Source organism: Herpailurus yagouaroundi, unplaced genomic scaffold (genome assembly GCF_014898765.1).
Source record: "Herpailurus yagouaroundi ecotype Mexico unplaced genomic scaffold, PumYag 196, whole genome shotgun sequence".
NCBI classification, from domain to species: Eukaryota; Metazoa; Chordata; class Mammalia; order Carnivora; family Felidae; genus Herpailurus; species Herpailurus yagouaroundi.
The window spans coordinates 53,733-71,528 of record NW_024412427.1 but is presented as its reverse complement, the minus strand read 5'-3'; the positions used below and the strand labels follow the sequence as shown (position 1 = coordinate 71,528).

At 50.2% G+C, this 17,796-nt stretch overlaps 1 protein-coding gene across 1 annotated transcript in view; it reads right to left on the bottom strand.

Moving 5' to 3' along the window:
* Positions 1-17,796, bottom strand: part of SULF2 (sulfatase 2) — a 91,131-nt gene that overhangs the window by 59,027 nt on the left and 14,308 nt on the right. The window contains exon 2 of the mRNA XM_040446832.1: positions 11,271-11,510. Coding sequence (XP_040302766.1) covers positions 11,271-11,510 — 240 coding nt within the window. The remainder of the gene's footprint in view (positions 1-11,270; positions 11,511-17,796) is intronic.

Here is a 17,796-nt window from a genome sequence, read left to right as displayed (position 1 = left end):
AACGCGCCCCGTGTGACTAAGAAACAGAATTTTTAACGTGATTTGTTTTTAATTAGCTTAAAATTAAATAGTTCCCAGTGGCCGGTGGCTGCCATGTTGGGCCCAGCAGCTCTAGTGTTGGTCCTTCTAGAATGTTCAGGGGAGTTGCAGCTAGGACCAGGGAGAGGCTGTGGGAGGTCACACTTAGCCTGAAAACCCTCTCAAACTCTTGGAGGCTCAGTAGGTAGGCTTTAAACATCCACCGAGTGTAGTCACCCTGCCTCTCACTTTTTTTCGACTTCCACGACTCTTTCAACTGCCCACCAAAGTCAGAGACTCCCTGAGTGAAATGGGAGTTAGAGACCCCGGTGAGCAGAACCAAGGCCACTCGCCGGCGGGCTGGGCGGCCGCAGCGCTCCACACTCAGGACCACAGCGGACCACGAAGGGGGAGGCAGCGGGTTTTCTGAGGGTCCCCGCTTGCTTGCAAGGTTTCCGCGTTTAACTCAAGACTCTGCAGCTTTGCACGGAGGTCAACGCGTTGCTGTGGGGATTAAATAAGATGGCGTGCACGGAAGACCCCAGCTGATGGGGGTTGAATCGGGTCCCCCAAAATATACGTTCAAGTTCTAACCCCAAGTGTGTGTGAATGTGACTTTATTTGGATATAGGGTCTTTGTAGATGCTCATCAAGATGCGGTCATTAGGGTGGGCCCTCGCCCAGAGACTAAGTGTCCCGAGAAGAGGGGAATTTGGACACGGACACGCACAGGAGACAGGAGAAGGCCATGTGAAGAGAGGGCCCCTCAGGGAGGCGGCCACGTGAACACAGAGGCAGGGACTGGAGCAGTGTGGCCACAAGCCAAGGAGCACCGGGGACTGCCAGGGCCACCAGGAGCTGGACGAGGCAAGGAAGGATCTTCTCCGAGAGCCTTCAGCAGGAGCGAGGCTCTGTTGACACTTGATTTCGGGCTTCTGGCCTCCAGAACCGTGAGAGAATATATTTCTGTTCTTTGAAGCCACCAGTTTGTGGGGCTTTGTTACAGAGGCCACTGGAAACCCATACGCCAGCTCCTGGGCAGGGACAGAGAGAGAGCTCCCGCGTCGGTGGGGGGCAAACAGAAATTCCACCCACCGGCCTCACTCCCAGCTTTTGAGAAGTTGGTAAGCGTGACCATCTGTGTCTTTCCTGTGGCCCCCTTTCTCTTCCGGCCCCAGGGAGCCCCCCCCAAAAGTGTGGGCACTGGTCACCTGAACCTCAAGGGTGGAGTCCTGTTAAAGGCACCGTATAACTTACCCGTATACGTTGTAACTCCACTGCACAGATGGGACACTGAGGCACAGACGGGGAAACTGAGGCCCAGAGGGGGGTGGGTCTCAGCCCAAGGCTACAAAGGAGCTAGAAGCAGAGCCGAATTCTCTAGAGTCCTGCACCAATGTTTTACTTGTTTTGAAACTTAAATGTCTTGGAGAAAGGGAGTGACCGCTGAATCGGGAGTTTAAAGACAAATGTGGGTGCCCTGGGCCAGCCTGGGCCCTGGGGGGCTGCCTGGGAGACCCGTAAGGTGGGTCTACTTCGAGGGGTGGTCACACCCCCAGGCCGGAGCTGGGGGCAGCTGGGTGAGGGAAGAAGGGACCAGTGTGTGCACGCGTGTGTGAGCCCACTTGAGGAGAGAGGAAGGGAGCGGGGGGCACAACCAGGAGAAAGGCCAAGTGCAGAGAAGGCCGCCATTGTGAAGGCAGGACAGCTGCACCAGGGGCCCAGAGGACGCTTCGCGGGAAGAATCCAAGTCCTTTCTTCTCTGTGCGTGTGCAGAAGGGCCAAGAAGAAAGGAGGAGGGGCCGAGATGGTGGGATGGGGGGGGGTGGGGAGGAGAGAGACAGGAGAGAAAAGAGAGAGCATAGAAAGCTGGTGGAGGGTGGGGGTGGGGGGAGCTGCTGGCTCTGGATGGAATTTGCAGACTCATCCATGATGGTCCTGCCACGACTCCCCGAGCACCTATGACGGGGCAGGCCCTCTTTCAGGCACCGGGATGCGGGAGAGGACAGCCCAGGTAGTCCCTGCTCCCAGTGAGCTGACATTTCAGAAGGGAGGTAACCAGTGAGATCAATGGCGGAACGCACGTTAGTGGTAGAAAGGGCCAGAGAGCTGGATGAAGCAGGGTTTGAACCAGGGTCCTGAAGGGGGGACGGTGACATGTTCCAACTTGGGAGGCTGAACAACAAATATACAGATAGACGTTAAGTGCCGACAGGAGCTCTGAAGGACGATGAGGCAGGGTGAGGGGATGAAGAGGGGAAAGGAACCCTCTTGTGGATGTGCCCCCCTCCACAGCCGGCGCATTCTAGAACGCAATGAGGGAGGGGCTGAAGGCTCACCGCCAGTGCCCACATCTCTACGGACGTCTGTACCAGATGGCAGAAGCTGGGCACGGACACAGCCTCAGAACGGCCAGACTCAGATGGCAACATGGAAGGAGAAGGCGTGACCCCCACGAGGAGACAATGGACACTTCTGTCTAATTTGCCAGAAAGCGCCGGAAAAGGCGTCCCCCCTCACCCGCAAAGCAGTGGAGTGGAAATCCGTGACTGCCACCTCCGTGCGTTTTTCCTCCTCTTCGTTCCCACAGCCCTCGATTTATTTCCGCTTTGCCAGAAATTGCCAAATCGCTTCTTGGCGTGGAGGTGCCAACGTGCATTCCCACTGCTGATGTATGGGGCTGCCTGTTTTCCCACATCCCCTCCCCCCCGCCCCCCCCCTCCCCCCGCCAGACTTTGCTGTGATGGGGCCTCTGAACATTGGCTATGGCCATCGTGGGCTTAATTGGCATTTTACTAATCACCAGACAGGTTGAGCGCGTGCTACCAATTTGGAGCCGTGTGTACAACTTGAATGGATCAGCTTATCCATCGTGACGTTCATGGGAACACTGGTCTGGGGGAGGTTGTGCGATGCTACGATGCTTGTGTAACTCATCACATCCTCAGAGCTAACACCGCTTAAGGGCTTACTTTGTATCACCGTTCTAACGTATTTGATCCTCACAAAACCCTATGAGCTGAGTAACATCCTTAGCCTTAGTTGCGGTAACCGAGGCTAAGAAGTTAAATGACTCGTCCAAATTCACTCAGTTAGAAAGCGGAATCAGAGAGACTCTTAATGACAGAGAACAAACGGACGGTTGATGGAGGAAGGTGGGTGGGGGATGGGCTAGCTAGATGGGTGATGGGCGTTAAGGAGGGCGTTTGTTGGGATGAGCACTGGGTGTTGTACATAAGGGATGAATCACTGGTTCTACTCCTGGAACCAATGTTGCGCTGTATGTTAACGAACTAAAGTTTAAATTAAAAAATGCCTATTCAAAAAAAAAAAAAAAAAAAAAAGAAAGAAAGTAGTGGAATCAGGATTGGAACCCAGGCAGAGTCCTTGCTCTCAATGGCTTTGTGAAGAGCGGGGAGGCATCTCCTTCCAAGAACACGATAGAACTCTGACTCGTGGGTAGGTAAGAGAGCATGGTCGGGCAGCTCACATGAGCTGAAAGTTAGGACTGAGTGCATTTTGTAAAAACCGAGGAGGCAATTCATCCCTTTCAGGGTGTTTATAATTGAGCTCTAGGTTCCCGGAGAAGCCAACACACAGAAACACCCGTGAACAAACTGCTGTTTATCCCGCTTTGCCTCTCTCACTTCCTGCAAAACACGGGCTAGCAGAAAGCACGGGGATTGCAAAATGAGCTTGCAAATCTTGTCAAAGAGGCAAGGTTTTGTGAAATTAATTAAAGGGATGCTGGAGGACGGCTCGAAGCACACGCAAATCCACTGACAAAATTCTGGTCTATGAGGTAACTGAAGAAGAGACTGTTAGAAAGGATGGGGAGTAGTAAGTACTTCACAAGGAGGAGATTCAGGAGTCAAAGGATTAAGAGAGGCCCTTGCGAAAACCGATCCGATCCCGAATACTTCTGCAAAAATGACCTGTTATGATGTTGATCTCCTGTACTCAAAAGAGTATCACATACACAAGTGGCTGTGAACCGTTACTGTACTTTGATTTTAATCTTCCCTCAGCACCCCTTTGCTTCTCCTTCTACAGGAAAGAATTTCTAGCTGGGAATATCGTCACCCAGCATGAAGACTGCCCTTCCCAGCCTCCTCTGCGGTCACGTGTGCTCATGTGACTTGTTTCTCATCAATGAGGTACAAGGAAAAATGGAGAGCAGCTGAAACTCTGATCAATCTAGGAACACCTAAATATATGAAGCAAATATCGACAGATCCAAAGGGAGAAACAGACAGCAATAAATTAATCGTAGGGGACTTGAATGCCCCACTTCTGTCAATGGATAGGTCATCTAGACAGATAATCGTAAGGCAACATTGGCCTTAAATGACACGTTGGACCAGATGGACTTAAGATTTCCAGAACATTCCATTCCAAAGCAACAGAACACACATTCTTCTCGAGTGCACATGGAACATTCTCCAGGATAGATCATATGTGGGACCACAAAACAAGTCTTAATACATTTAGGAAAACCGAAATCAGATCAAGCAACTTTTTTCCTACCACGATGGTATGAAATTAGAAATCAATCATGAGAAGAAAACTGGAACATTCACGAATGTGTGGAGGGTAAACAACATAAAACGGAACAACCACTGGGCCAAAGAAGAACTCAAGAGAAATTTAAAAAACACCCTGAGACAAATGAAAATGGAAATAAAACATCCCAGAAGTTACGGGATACAGCAAAAGCAGTTCTAAGAGGGAAGTTCATAGCGATAAATGCCAACATCAAGAAACCAGAAAAATCTCAAAGAAAGCACGTACCTTTACACCTCAAGGAACCAGGAAAACAGGAACAAACAAAGCTCAAAGTTAGCAGAAGGAAGAAAATAACGAAAATCGCAACGGAAATAAGTAAAATAGGGACTAAAACAACAATAGAAAAGATCAATACAACTAAGAGCTTGTTCTTTGAAAAGATAAACCAAATTGACGACTCTTTAGCCAGACTTACCAAGACAAAGAGAGAGGGCTCAAATAAATAAAACCAGAAACGAGAGATGTCACACAGAAATACAAAGGATCATTAAGAGACTATACTAGGGGCAATTATACACTCACCAATTGGACAACCTAGAAGAAAGGGATAAATTCCTAGAAACACACAACTTACCAAGACTGAATCGTGAAGAAATGGGAAATCTGAATAGATCACTTACTACTAAGGAGATTGAACCAGGGATCAAAAACTTCTCAACAAGCAAAAGTCCAGGACCAGACGGCTTCACTGGTGAGTTCTACCAAGCATTTAAAGAAGAATTAATATGAATCCTTTGCAAATGTCTCCAAAAAAACAGAAGAGGAGAAAACACTGCTAGACTCATTCTATGAGACCAGCATTATTACCCTGATACCAAAACCAAAGACACCACAAGAAAATTACAGTCCAATATCCCTGATGAACATAGATGCAAAAACTGTCAACAAAATATTAGCAAATGGAACCCAACAATACATTAAAAGGATCAAATGGGATTTATCCAGGGGGAGCAGATCAATAAATGTGATACACCACATTAACAAAGTGAAGGATAAAACCGTATGATCATCTCATCAGATGCAGAAAAAGCATTTGACGAAATTCAACATTCACTTATGATGAAAACTCTCAGCCAAGTGGGTATAGAGGAGAAGTACCTCAACACAATAAAGGCCGTATAGGGTCAGCCCACAGCTAACTCACTCAACAGTGAAAAACTGAAATCCGTTCTTCTAAGATCAGGAGTAAGACAAGGATGCCTACTCTTGTCACTTTTTTTTTTTTAAATGTTTTAATTTATTTTTGAGATAGAGAGACAGAGTGTGAGTGGAGGAGGGGCAGAGAGAGGGAGACACAGAATCTGAAGCAGGCTCCAGGCTCTGAGCTGTCAGCAAAGAGCCCGACGCGGGGCTTGAACTCACAAGCCGTGAGATCGTGACCTGAGCCGAAGTCGGACGCCCAACCGACTGAGCCACCCAGGTGCCCCTACTCTTGTCACTTTCATTCAATGCAGTATTGGAAGTCCTAGCCAGAGCAATTAGGTATGAAAAAGAAAGAAAAGCCATCCAAATTGGGAGGGTAGAATTAAACTCTCACTATTTGCATATGACATGATATCACACATAGAAACCCCAAAATAACTTAGAATAGACAAATTCAGTGAAGGTGCAGGATACAAAATCGATACGCAAAAATCCATTGTATCTCTATACACCAGCAATGAACTACCAGAAAGAAAAATGAAGAAACAATCCGCTTTACGATTGCATCAAAAAGAATCAGATACCTAGGGATAAATTTAACCAAGGAGGTGAAAGACCCATACGCTGAAAACTGCCACATATTCATGAAAGACACTGAAGAAGACCCAAATAAATGGAAAGATATTCTGTGCTCATGGATTGGAAGAATTAATACTGTAATATGCCCACAGTACCCAAAGCAATGGAGATTCAACCCAATCCCTGTTCAAATTCCAGCGGCATTTTTCACAGAAATAGAACAAATAATCTTAAAACTTGTATGGAACCACAAAAGACCCCAACTAGCTTAAGCAATCTTGAGAAAGAAGAACGAAGCCGGAGGCATCATGCTTGCTGACCTCAAACCGTATTACGAAGCTACAGTAATCAAAACAGTATGGCGTTGGCGTTAAAACAGACACGCAGATCAGTGTAACAGAACAGAGCCTAGAAATAAACCCACACAGATATGGTCAACTAATTGACATCAAAGGAGCCTAGAATATACAATGGGGAAAGGACAGTCTCTTCAATAAGTGGTGAACCTGGACCCCTGACGTCATCCACAAAAACGAACTAGAAATGGATTAAAGACTTGAACACAAGACCTGAAACCATAGTGTGACATTAGTCTTGGCGACGAATTTTTGGATTTGACACCAGAAGCAAAGGCAATTCATGACAAACATAAATAACCGGGACCACACCAAACTGAAAAGCTTCTGCACAGCAAAAGAAACCATCAGCACGATGGAAGGGCAACCTGCCGAACTGGAGAAAATGTTTGCAACTCTTTTATCTGAAAAGGGGTTAATAGCCAAAAGATATAAAGAAGTCCCAAGGCTCAACAGCAAAAACACAAACAATTAGTAAAAGGCGAAAGATTTATATGATCTGAAGAGAAACCAGAGTATTGAAAACACAAACAATTAATCAAACAAGGGGCAAAGGATCTGAATGGACATTTTGCCAAAGAAGACATCCAGGTGGCCAACAGGTATGTGAAAAAGTGCCGAACGTCACTCATCATCAGGGAAATGCAAATCAAAACCACCATGAGATATCACTTCACACCTGTCAGGACGGCTGTTACCAGAAGGACAAGGGACAGCAAGTGTGGGTGAGGGTGTGGAGGAAAGGGAACCCTCGCGCACCGCCGGCCGGAATGAAAATCGGTGCGGCCACAACGGAAACACTACGGAGCTTCCTCACGAAACTAAAAACAGAACTCCCATACGATCCAGCAATTCCCCTTCTGGGGATTGATCTGCAGGAAATGAAAACATGAACTTGAAAAGATATCTGCACCCCTACGTCCGCTGCAGCATTATTTACAACGGCCGGGACATGGAAAGGAGCTACGTGTCCGTCGATGGCTGAATGGATAAAGATGTGGTGTGTGTAGACAAGGAACGATCATTCAGCCGCGCGAGTGCAACCTTGTCATTTGCAACAACAAGGATGGACCTTGAGGGCATCGTGCTAAGTGCAAGAAGCCAGAGAGAGACAAATACTGTTATGATCTCGCTCATATGTAAGAATCCAAGAAAACAACACTGAGCTCGTAGATACAGAGGACAGATTGGCGGTTGCCAGTGGCGGTGGGCAGGGCTAGGGGTCGTACCCCAAACTAATATAATGTTATACACCAATTATACCTCATTCTCAAAAAAGCAAATGGTTGAGTCTCTGGTCAATTCGTGGAGCAGGCCCCCCAAAGAAGCACGGGCTTTTATTTTTTAATTTTTCTATTTTTTCCCAATATATGAAGTTTATTGTCAAATTGGTTTCCATACAACACCCGGTGCTCATCCCAAAAGGTGCCCTCCTCAATACCCATCACCCACCCTCCCCTCCCTCCCACCCGCCATCAACCTTCAGTTTGTTCTCAGTTTTTAAGAGTCTCTTATGCTTTGGTTCTCTCTTCCACTCTAACCTCTTTTTTTTTTTGTTTCCTTCCCTTCCCCCATGGGTTTCTGTTAAGTTTCTCAGGATCCATTTTAGCATCACACTCTCCAGTTCCATCCACGTTGCTACAAAGGGCCATATTTCGTTCTTTCTCATTGCCACGTAGTACTCCCATTGTGTATATAAACCACAAGTTCTTTATCCGTTCATCGGTTGACGGACATTTAGGCTCTTTCCATAATTTGGCTATTGTTGAGAGTGCTAGAAGCACGGGCTTTTAACTGCAAGCAAGAAGCGATTGCTCTCTTGAGTCTCATACACAGCCAAACTTAAATCCAACTCAACCAACTTTGCTAAATACCCGTGAAAATGCAGAGTTTAATGTGCCTAAAGACCCAGAAACAGCAGCTGACCACTGGTCCTTGGGAGACTAAGGTTGTTATACGTTCTAATTTGAGTCATACCTATCAAATTCATCTAAGAGGAATTTTCAATTCATTAGTTTCCTGTCATTTTCTTCAATCAACCAACAATGACCAGCATAACTAACATTATTAGTGGTATCTTTAAAATGTTTTCGCCTTAAACAGCAACTTAATATGAAACTCAAGTCAGAGCTTCCTAGCTGCCAGGGCAAAGAGGGAAAGTATACAGGGTACATAGCTCTTGCTATTTAATGACCAGGAACACATCAGGCCATCAGAACAAACAGGCATTTTCAGGGTCCTGAGTTCTGAAAGTCACGCTGCAGCAGGGTCTCTTGCACAGAGAGGCATTCTAACTGTAACGAATAAAATCCTCAGGGACGGTTTTACAAAAAATGTAAATGCTCTGTGTATGGCTATTTACGCTTGGACGTTATGATCCCAGTCTTCACTGAAGCGATACCGAGTAAGCATAGTTGGATGAAAGCAAGTCTTTGGGAAGACAGCTTTTCGGCGACGTGTGCAAATTCAAGAACGAAGTTTGGGAAATCAATTTTGAGGAACATTTATTATTGAAATAGTCCCTTTTCTTGCGCCAGCTGTATGATTCTAAGGCATTAGTCACCGGTTCCCACCAGGAGCGCCCACGATATCACAGGGTATGTGTTTCCTTTCAGTGTGAAGGATGCTCCAAACTTGCTTTGAATTCCCACGGTCTTCGGTTTCCATTTTGGTTGTGTCACAAGCACCCCAATTGAGGACTCTGGGCACATCTCTTTTCTGGGCTGCAGTTGTCCGGCTATCAAATAAAGGGTGTTGATGAGAACACCTTAGGGTCCTTACTGTTCTTTTAGCATCCAAATCGGAAGTTTTCTACACAGACCTTTCAGTCAGATGTTCTACAGGGGGTCTGTGAGCTATACTCTGCCTTCAGACAAGCTTTTGTTTGGCCCACGGTGTACATTTTTTAAGAAACTGATGATGGCAACGTTTTTTTTCCCCCTTATATCAGCATATTTCAGCTACACATTCAGGTTAGAAATATGCGAAGATTGGTACTCCTGGGCACGAATGGCTATAATTATCTGGACCGGTGTAGAAGATGCCCCTTTCCGTAGGTGCCCTCTGTTGTGCTGCGGGACCCCCGTGTCCTGCTTCTTTATTTACGTGCAGGTCCCCACAACCAGCTGCGTGGTTGTGCCCGTGCTGACCTCTGACACGTGCGGCTCTCTGCAGAGATCCAGGAACCAACCAGCTTATGCGTATGGGATGGAGGCCTTCTGAGTTCTCTCAGGAGGCCCCACTTTCTGGGTGACCCTGGCAGGAGAATCAGTCCACAAGAAGATGCACCTCCCTCTTGTTCCCCACCCCGACGTGCCCCGCCAGCCACACGGGTATCCCAGGGAAAGCACCCCCAGCCTGGAAGGCTGCTTCATCTCTGAACTCAGCTGAGGGAGGCGTCGATCCCCCCCCCCCCCTCCTGTCACTCCCCCGGAAACAAGCCCCTGGTCACTCGGACGCGACTTCTCAGGGTGGCAGCATCCCAGCCGCAATGTCTGATTTCACGATCGCCTCGCTCGGCTCTCAGTGGGGAGTGTTTACTTTTTCAAAATTCAATTTAATGGAGTTTTGGAGGATTTCGCATGGTGCTGGAGGTAAGTGTTTGTAATTGTGTCTTTGCCCCAGACTAGCAGCCTGACGGGTGAGCCTTGGGAACCGACCAAGGTACCTCCTGCAAGATAGACCGGAAGACCTAATTGCTCCGTATCCATCCACGAGACAGCTCTGCAGCACCGACCACCGGAGAGGTGGGGCGTGCCGGGTAGTGTAGACGGCCAAGTGTAGACAGGCCGTCCATGTCAATTTCCCGGCCATTCTGCAGAGTGGCCACACAGTCCCACACGTGCTCCTGTCCATTTTCCACACCAGTTTTCATCCCTGCCTCCCACCCCAATGTTCTTCTGGAACCTTCTTCCATGCTGATGGTCTGAAGTCAATAAACCGGTCCCTAACATAACACATGGTGAATACAAACTCACACATAAATACTTCTAGCCTCTCTCTGTATTATATTTCATATTTTAAGTGGACTCATTAAAAAAATTCAAATTGCTTTGAAAAGGTTATGTTCTTTCACTACTATAGGCAAATCATTTTGTATTTTTCTTTTTTTAATATTTTATTTTTCTTATTCTTTTTTTTTCTTCTATTTTAGAGAATGAGGGAGCGAGCTTGTGTGAGCGGGACAGAGGGAGAGAGAGGGAGAGAGAGGGAGAGAGAGGGAGAGAGAGGGAGGGAGGGAGAGAGAGAGAGAGAGAGAGAGAGAGAGAGAGAGAGAGAGAGAGAGAATCTCAAGCAGGTGCCATGCTCAGCGTGGAGCCAGAGGCGGGGCTCAGTCCCACGACCCTGGGATCACGACCTGAGCTGAAATCAAGAGTCGGACGCTCCACCCGCTGAGCCACCCAGGCGCCCCTCGGGTCGTATTTTCCTAGGGCCCACGGGCATAAGCGAACACTTTTAAGTTAAAAAGAAGCGGTCCACGGGCTGCCTGACATCATCTCCAATCCCTGCAGTACACGGTCCACATGCTGGTCTGAGGTCGGGGCGCCGGGCCCCACATCCAAAGCTGCGCGCCCGCCCGCCCGCCCGCGGCCTCCCGGCTGCCCTTACCTGTCCGGTAGCCCGTGCTGTTGAGGTACACGGCGAAGGTGCGGCTCTCGTGCTGTGCCTGCCAGGAGGGCGAGGAGCAGTTCTCGTTGTTGGTGTAGGTGTTGTGGTTGTGGACATACTTCCCGGTGAGGATAGAGGACCGCGAAGGGCAGCACATGGGCGTGGTCACGAAGGCGTTGACGAAGTGCGCCCCGCCCCGCTCCATGATGCGCCTTGTCTTGTTCATCACCTGCATGGAACCTGCAACCAGGAGCCAAGGTGAGTGTGGCCGTTCCCAGCTGGTGCCCGGTGGGCCACGCGACCGCTGGGGACAGGCGCTGAGTGGTTCTTAACCCCATCCCTGGGGAGGGGGCGCGTTTTGGAAATCTCTGGGGACACATGAGGGGGGGGCCACAACGGTTAGTTGTGAGCATGGGCCAGTGAGGCACTGTGGGGTAGTCCTGTGCAAGAAATATCCTGGGTTCCCAGTCCCGCTGCGTGCTCATGGGGAGTAGATAAAAACCTGTTTGTCATACATATAAACCAAACATCTTTTTTTTTTTTTTTTTTTTTTTTTTTGCAGGATATTAACATGCAGTGTATTTATTTATTTATTTTTGGTAAGCAACCACTATGTAAACCAAGGGAAGATTATACTTTGTTTTGTTTGGAACTTGCCCAAGAATCGTTCGTTTTTACTGAAATCTGGTCATGCCAACCCACCTGGCTCACCTCCCTGAACACTCCTCTACTCCTTTGTCCACATGGTCCTTCTAGTTTGGAATCCACTTCCCGCCTCTCTCCAGACTCAGCCATCGGCCAAGCCACACCTCTTCCAGTGATCACACTGGCTTCGGATTCCCTCAAGCGCGTAGTATGCATGCTGCAGGTGTTATTAGGGCTTAATTCTATACCGCTGGGTACCGTGGCTTCGTTCGCGCCTTTTCTCATTCGCGAACGAAGCTGTAAGCAGCGAAAGGCGCTCAGGACGGAAAGGAAACTAACGTGCAGGAGACCTACTGTGCACAGGTGCTTTCCTGGTCACTGCTCCGCTGAGGGCCCCACGAGGGCAGAAAGTGCGTGCCCTGCTCCGTGCTGAATTCTCAACGCCCTCGTGGGGTGTGATACACAGTAGGCACTCAATAAACGTTCGCAGAGTGGATGCGCAACACTATGGCTGGTATCAGGATATTTAGTAGGGTTAGGGAAATATTCAAGGGAAATCCTTTCTCTCTTCCTCCTCCCACCCTCAGTTTCCTTCCTCTTCCTTAGAGTTCTTTGGGTCTGCTGTGGATTGAGTGACGCAAACTCTCCCCCACCCTCCATACGTCTTCGTCCTCACCCTCAACACGTGTGAATGTGACCTTATTTGGAAAAAAGCGTCTTTGCGGGTGCAGTTAAGGATCTTGGGGTGAGATCGTTCTGGATTACCTGGGTGGGCCCCAAATCCAATGACAAGCGTCGTGAAAGAGCCAGAAGGGAGAAGACACACAGACACGGTGGGGACGGCCATGTGAGGACCGAGGCAGAGGCTGGAGGGACGCAGCCACGGGCTAAGGAACTCCCGGGGCCCCCAGGAGCTGGAAGAGGAAGGAAGGATTCTCCTCGAGAGCCTTCGGAGGAAGCATAACCCTGTCAACACGTGGATTCCGGACTTGTGGCTTCTAGAACTACTGAAGAGTAAGCCAATGCAGTCTACCAGGCGTTTGGAGTTTTTACTGGAGAGGTGCCCAGCCCAATCACCAACAGCCCCTTAGAGGTTTTAACAAAAACCAATCACTCTCACCTCAGCACTCTGTCCCTACAGGCGAAGAATGAAAAGGAGATTTATATGGCTCTTTTATCCCATCTTTCTGCCAAATAGGGACGGAATAGAGTTAGAGCTTCCCTGAGGCAAACATAGATCACATTTCCTCACTATTTAAAACCATCGGATAGCTTCCCGTGGCACTCAGAAGGACAACGGAATTCCTTACTGTGGCCTAAGACTCTTCCAGACTCTTCCAGACTCGTCCTTGCTGCCAAGCCACCTCCCATGTTCCTTTGGCCTCATCTCTCCCCTCCCCCTTGCTCACTTGGTCACACTGGCCTCCTCACGGTTTCTCAAATGCTCCACTCCCATCCCTGCCCCAGGATCTTTGCGCTGGCTACCGCTTCTGCTGGGACTCTTCCTGAGACATCCCTTTGGTGGCTTATCCCATTTAGTCAGACCTCAACTCGACATCACCTCCTCAGCAAGGCCTGGCCAGCCCCCCTGCAGCACTTGAGCCGGTTTTTATCAGGTGTGTTTCCTGAGCCTCCTGGCCAAGGCTGGCAGCGGTGGGTGGAGGAAAGAGCCAGCTCTGTGTGATGAACTGAACAGGAATTATCAGGCCCGGAACCGTGTGAACATCTCTCCTCAAGGTCACACGCCCTCCCAAGAAGCCCCAGGGGACGCAGTTGTAACTGAAGGCAACTACAGGTATGACCTCCCTCTGGAGGGGACGGATGAGATGGGCTTTCCGAGGTCCACCCTGCGAAGCGAGCAGGGCACAGTCTCAGGGTTCAGCCGAGCCCCGGGGCCTCACCAGCCTCGGGGCCGCTCCTGGGGAAGGCTTTCTGGGAAGGCCTCCCACTCGCCGATGGGTTCTTTCTACCCTGAACTTTTACCACGAATCGAGACATCGGCGTCCCGACGCCCGAGGCCCAAGCCTGAACACTAGCCACGTTCCCGGCCCGCGGCCTTTGCCGGCGCTCCGCCCTCTGCCTGGAGTGCTCCCTCCTTCAGGTTACTGAGCAAACGTCAAGTATCTCAGGGGAGGCCTTCCCTGGCCTAGAATCTGGCAGGGATTTAGGCCTGCTTTGTTCGCCGTTAACATTCCCCAGCCTAGAACAGTGCCTGGCACAGAGTAGGTTCTCCATAAACGTCTGGAAATTAACAGAAGATCTGATCTTACTGTTTGAGGTTTCTATAGAACTCAGGAGCCCCAGGTGGTTCGTATTCGTAGACATGTGTGTTTTGTGCAGCAGGTTCGAAAACTCTGCCTTTAAAGAGCATGAAATCCATCCCGTGTTCTCTGGTTTGCTACCCTAGCCAGGGCTCCTTATGGTCCCACATCCCACATCTGCCCATTCACGTACCCGCCAGGCGCCTGAAGGCCTGGGTTTGGCAGCCTCCTAACATAACTTAGTGGATGAGACAGGTCCAGCTTCTCCGTGGGGTAGAGGGCAGTGTTATCCGTCAATAATAATCGTTATGCTCGCTAATAGTCGCAATGGCCGAGTGCCGGCTGTATGCACGGCTGGGCACGTGTTATGCGCCGCTTTACTTAATCCTTTCAACAGCCCTTTTGAGGACAGAGAGCGAAATGCCCAAAGCCACACACGTTTGGAAGCGTGATGTGAGGGCTCAAACCCAGGCTTGTCCGGCGGGTGCTTGGAGTCAGGTTCAAGAAACGTACGGTTCACACCGCACGGGAGGTAGCATAAATACACCCAGGAAACATACTGAGATCCCAAGCACTTGGTCAATTCTCGACCTCAAGGAGGCTCAGAAGAGTCCTGGACTGGAGGCCGGGTCCCCCGGTCATCCCAGAGGTGACTTTAGCTGGCACACCAGCGGCGGGAGCAGCACGGGGGCACATCACCAAATATCAGGGACGCCAGCCGTGGGCAAGTGATTCCCTCCACTACTGATCAACACAAAAGGCCAACTGGTGTGGTCACGTCCTTGACAGCTACACAATTCCTGCCTCAACGGGGAGTGAACCAGTCACCTGTCAGAACGCTCAGGGCGCAGCAATGTTGGCTTATATTTAGTCGACTGGCTTGGTTTTGCTTTCCTTAGAGCAGTTAATCCTGGCTTCTCTCATTTAGGGTAGCGGAATCTTGTTCTTTTCTTTTTTTTAATATTCTTTAAAAAGAATTTCTTAATGTTTATTTATTTTTGGGACAGAGAGAGACAGAGCATGAACGGGGGAGGGGCAGAGGGAGAGGGAGACACAGAATCCGAAACAGGCTCCAGGCTCCGAGCTGCCGGCACAGAGCCCGACGCGGGGCTCGAACCCACGAACGGTGACATCATGATCTGAGCTGAAGTTACACGCTTCACCGACTGAGCCACCCAGGCGCCCTGAATCTTTTTCTTAAACACACACATACCAATTACAGCCGATTAATGGAAGTCCATGGAAGGGGCGCCCGGGTGGCTCAGGTTGAGAACGGACTCTCGATCTTGACTTAGGTCGTGATCCCAGGGTTCGTGAGTTCGAGCCGTGCATCCAGCTCTGTGCTGACAGCGCAGAGCCTGCTTGGGATTCTCTCTCTCCCTCTCTCTCTGCCCCTCCCTGGCTCATGCATGCATGCTCTCTCGCTCTCACTCTCAAAATAAATAAACTTAAAAAAAAAAAAAAAGAAGTCAATAGTACTGGTGGCAGATGGATGTGAAAATTCTGGAAAGGTGAGGGGCTGGCTGCGTTTGGCACCCCTGCTCCGTACAACCCAGAGGTGCCTGCACAGACACCTGCCTCTCAGACACCATCAGTGCCTCATACCCTAACCCGAGCTCCTGCTGCCACCTGCCCCCTCATGCCCCCTTCCCTTTCCTCCAGCTACGTGGGCAAAAATCTAGCTACTCCTCGGTCCCATCTCTCTGTTCCCACATCGAATCCATCAGCAAAGCCTGTCCACCACCCGGCCCTGTCGCCCTCCTCCCTGGGCATCCCCTCTCTTGCGAATTAGGTCAGCTGCTTCGCCTCCTCGCTGGACTCTGCCCATTTATTCTGCACGGAGCAGCCAGAGGCGCCTCCTCTCCTTGGCACCCTCTGGGGCTCCCACTCACCGGAGAACAAAGTCTTGAAGTCCTCCACAGGCCTACCTGGGTCCAGACCTCGTCCGGCAGGGGCCTCGTCTCCGCCCTCAGACCTGCCGGGCCTGCTCCTGCCTCAGAGCCTTCGCCTTGCTGCTCCTTTGCTTGGAAGGCCTTTCCCCCTGAACCCTGACGGCCTGTGCGATCACCCCCTTCTCGTCTGTACTCCCTGCCCCTGACAGTTGAGACCCCTCCCTTGTTTTTTAAGTTTCTGACTCCATAACTGTCATCTGTGACTAAGCACAGACTTTTACACACTTCCATATTTACGTTGCTGTCTGCCTGCGCCTCCCAGCCCGGAGGCCTGGAGCGGCCCTCGGCACAGGGTCGGTGCTCAGTTAAGTATTCCTCAAAGGAATGAGTCCAGGGCACTCCAGGCAGAATCAACTCTTCGCCCGCTCTTTACAAACTGTGGGGAGAAAGGACGGGGCAGCTGGTGGCGAGAACCCGGCCCATCTGGGTCTCCCGGGTCTGCAGAAAGGACAACGCTGGCCCCCCACCCGACCTGTCAGACCCTCCTCTAGGAGGCAGGAGGCCACCACCTGGCGAACAATTCCCCTGCAGTCAGCAGCCCCGAATGCCGCACTGGCAACAAGCAAAAGCCCGCAGAACCGTTTCTTTCTTTCTTTTTTTTTTTAAAAAATGGCCTCAGAACCAGGGTCTCAAAGCGCTTCCGTCTCCACCATACTATTTTCGAGGAGAGGAGCGATTGCCAATCTCGTCCAGGAGTCCCCGTGCGTGTCTGCTCGGTGCGCTCGCCCCTGCCCACATGAGCCGGCTGCAGGGGAGAGCGGTGTCCATGCGCCGCTCAGGTACGAGGTGACGACGCCCCCAGAGGACAGCCGGCTTCTGTGCGCGAGCAGCGCTACCATGAAGCCTCCCCGTGGGGACAGTGACCTGCTTTAGCACAACTGCCACAGCGATGGGGCTCTGTACGTCCACATCCGGAACACGAAAACATGTGATCTAATCTCGCCCAGCCCGGCCCTCAGGCAGATGGACCAGTCTGATGGGGGGGGGGGGGGGGTAGAACATAAAAAGGCCAGTTTTCAACGTTAAATGAAGCCAGGCCGGCCAACCCAGACTCACTCTGTCCAACACAAACTTGGGATGTGCACACAAAAACAAGCCCGGTTTCCTTCTGTGATCAAACCTTCCAACCCAGCTGGGCCAGGGGTGAGGTCACCCGACACCTCTGTGCGACTCTAATGGTCCCATCCCACGGATGAGATGGCCCCACCCCCGGCCTTGACGCTTATCTGGCCGCCCCTTTCTGATCGCTTTCTGGGGCCTCCTTGGTAGACCACCTGTGCTATTATTTATCCTTATTTGATATTTTTCCTTAAAGCGACTTAAAATTAAAAAAAAAATTTTTTTTTTTAACGTTTATTTATTTTTGAGACAGAGAGAGACAGAGCATGAACAGGGGAGGGGCAGAGAGAGAGGGAGACACAGAATCTGAAACAGGTTCCAGGATCTGAGCTGTCAGCACAGAGCCCGACGAGGGGCTCGAACTCACAGACCGCGAGATCATGACCTGAGCCGAAGTCGGATGCTTAACCGACTGAGCCACCCAGGCACCCCCCAATTTTTTTTTTTTAATGTCTGTTTTTGAAAGAGAGCGAGAGAGAGATGGGGAAGGGGCAGAGAGAGAGGGAGACACGGAATCTGGAAGCAGGCTCCAGGCTGTGAGCTGTCAGC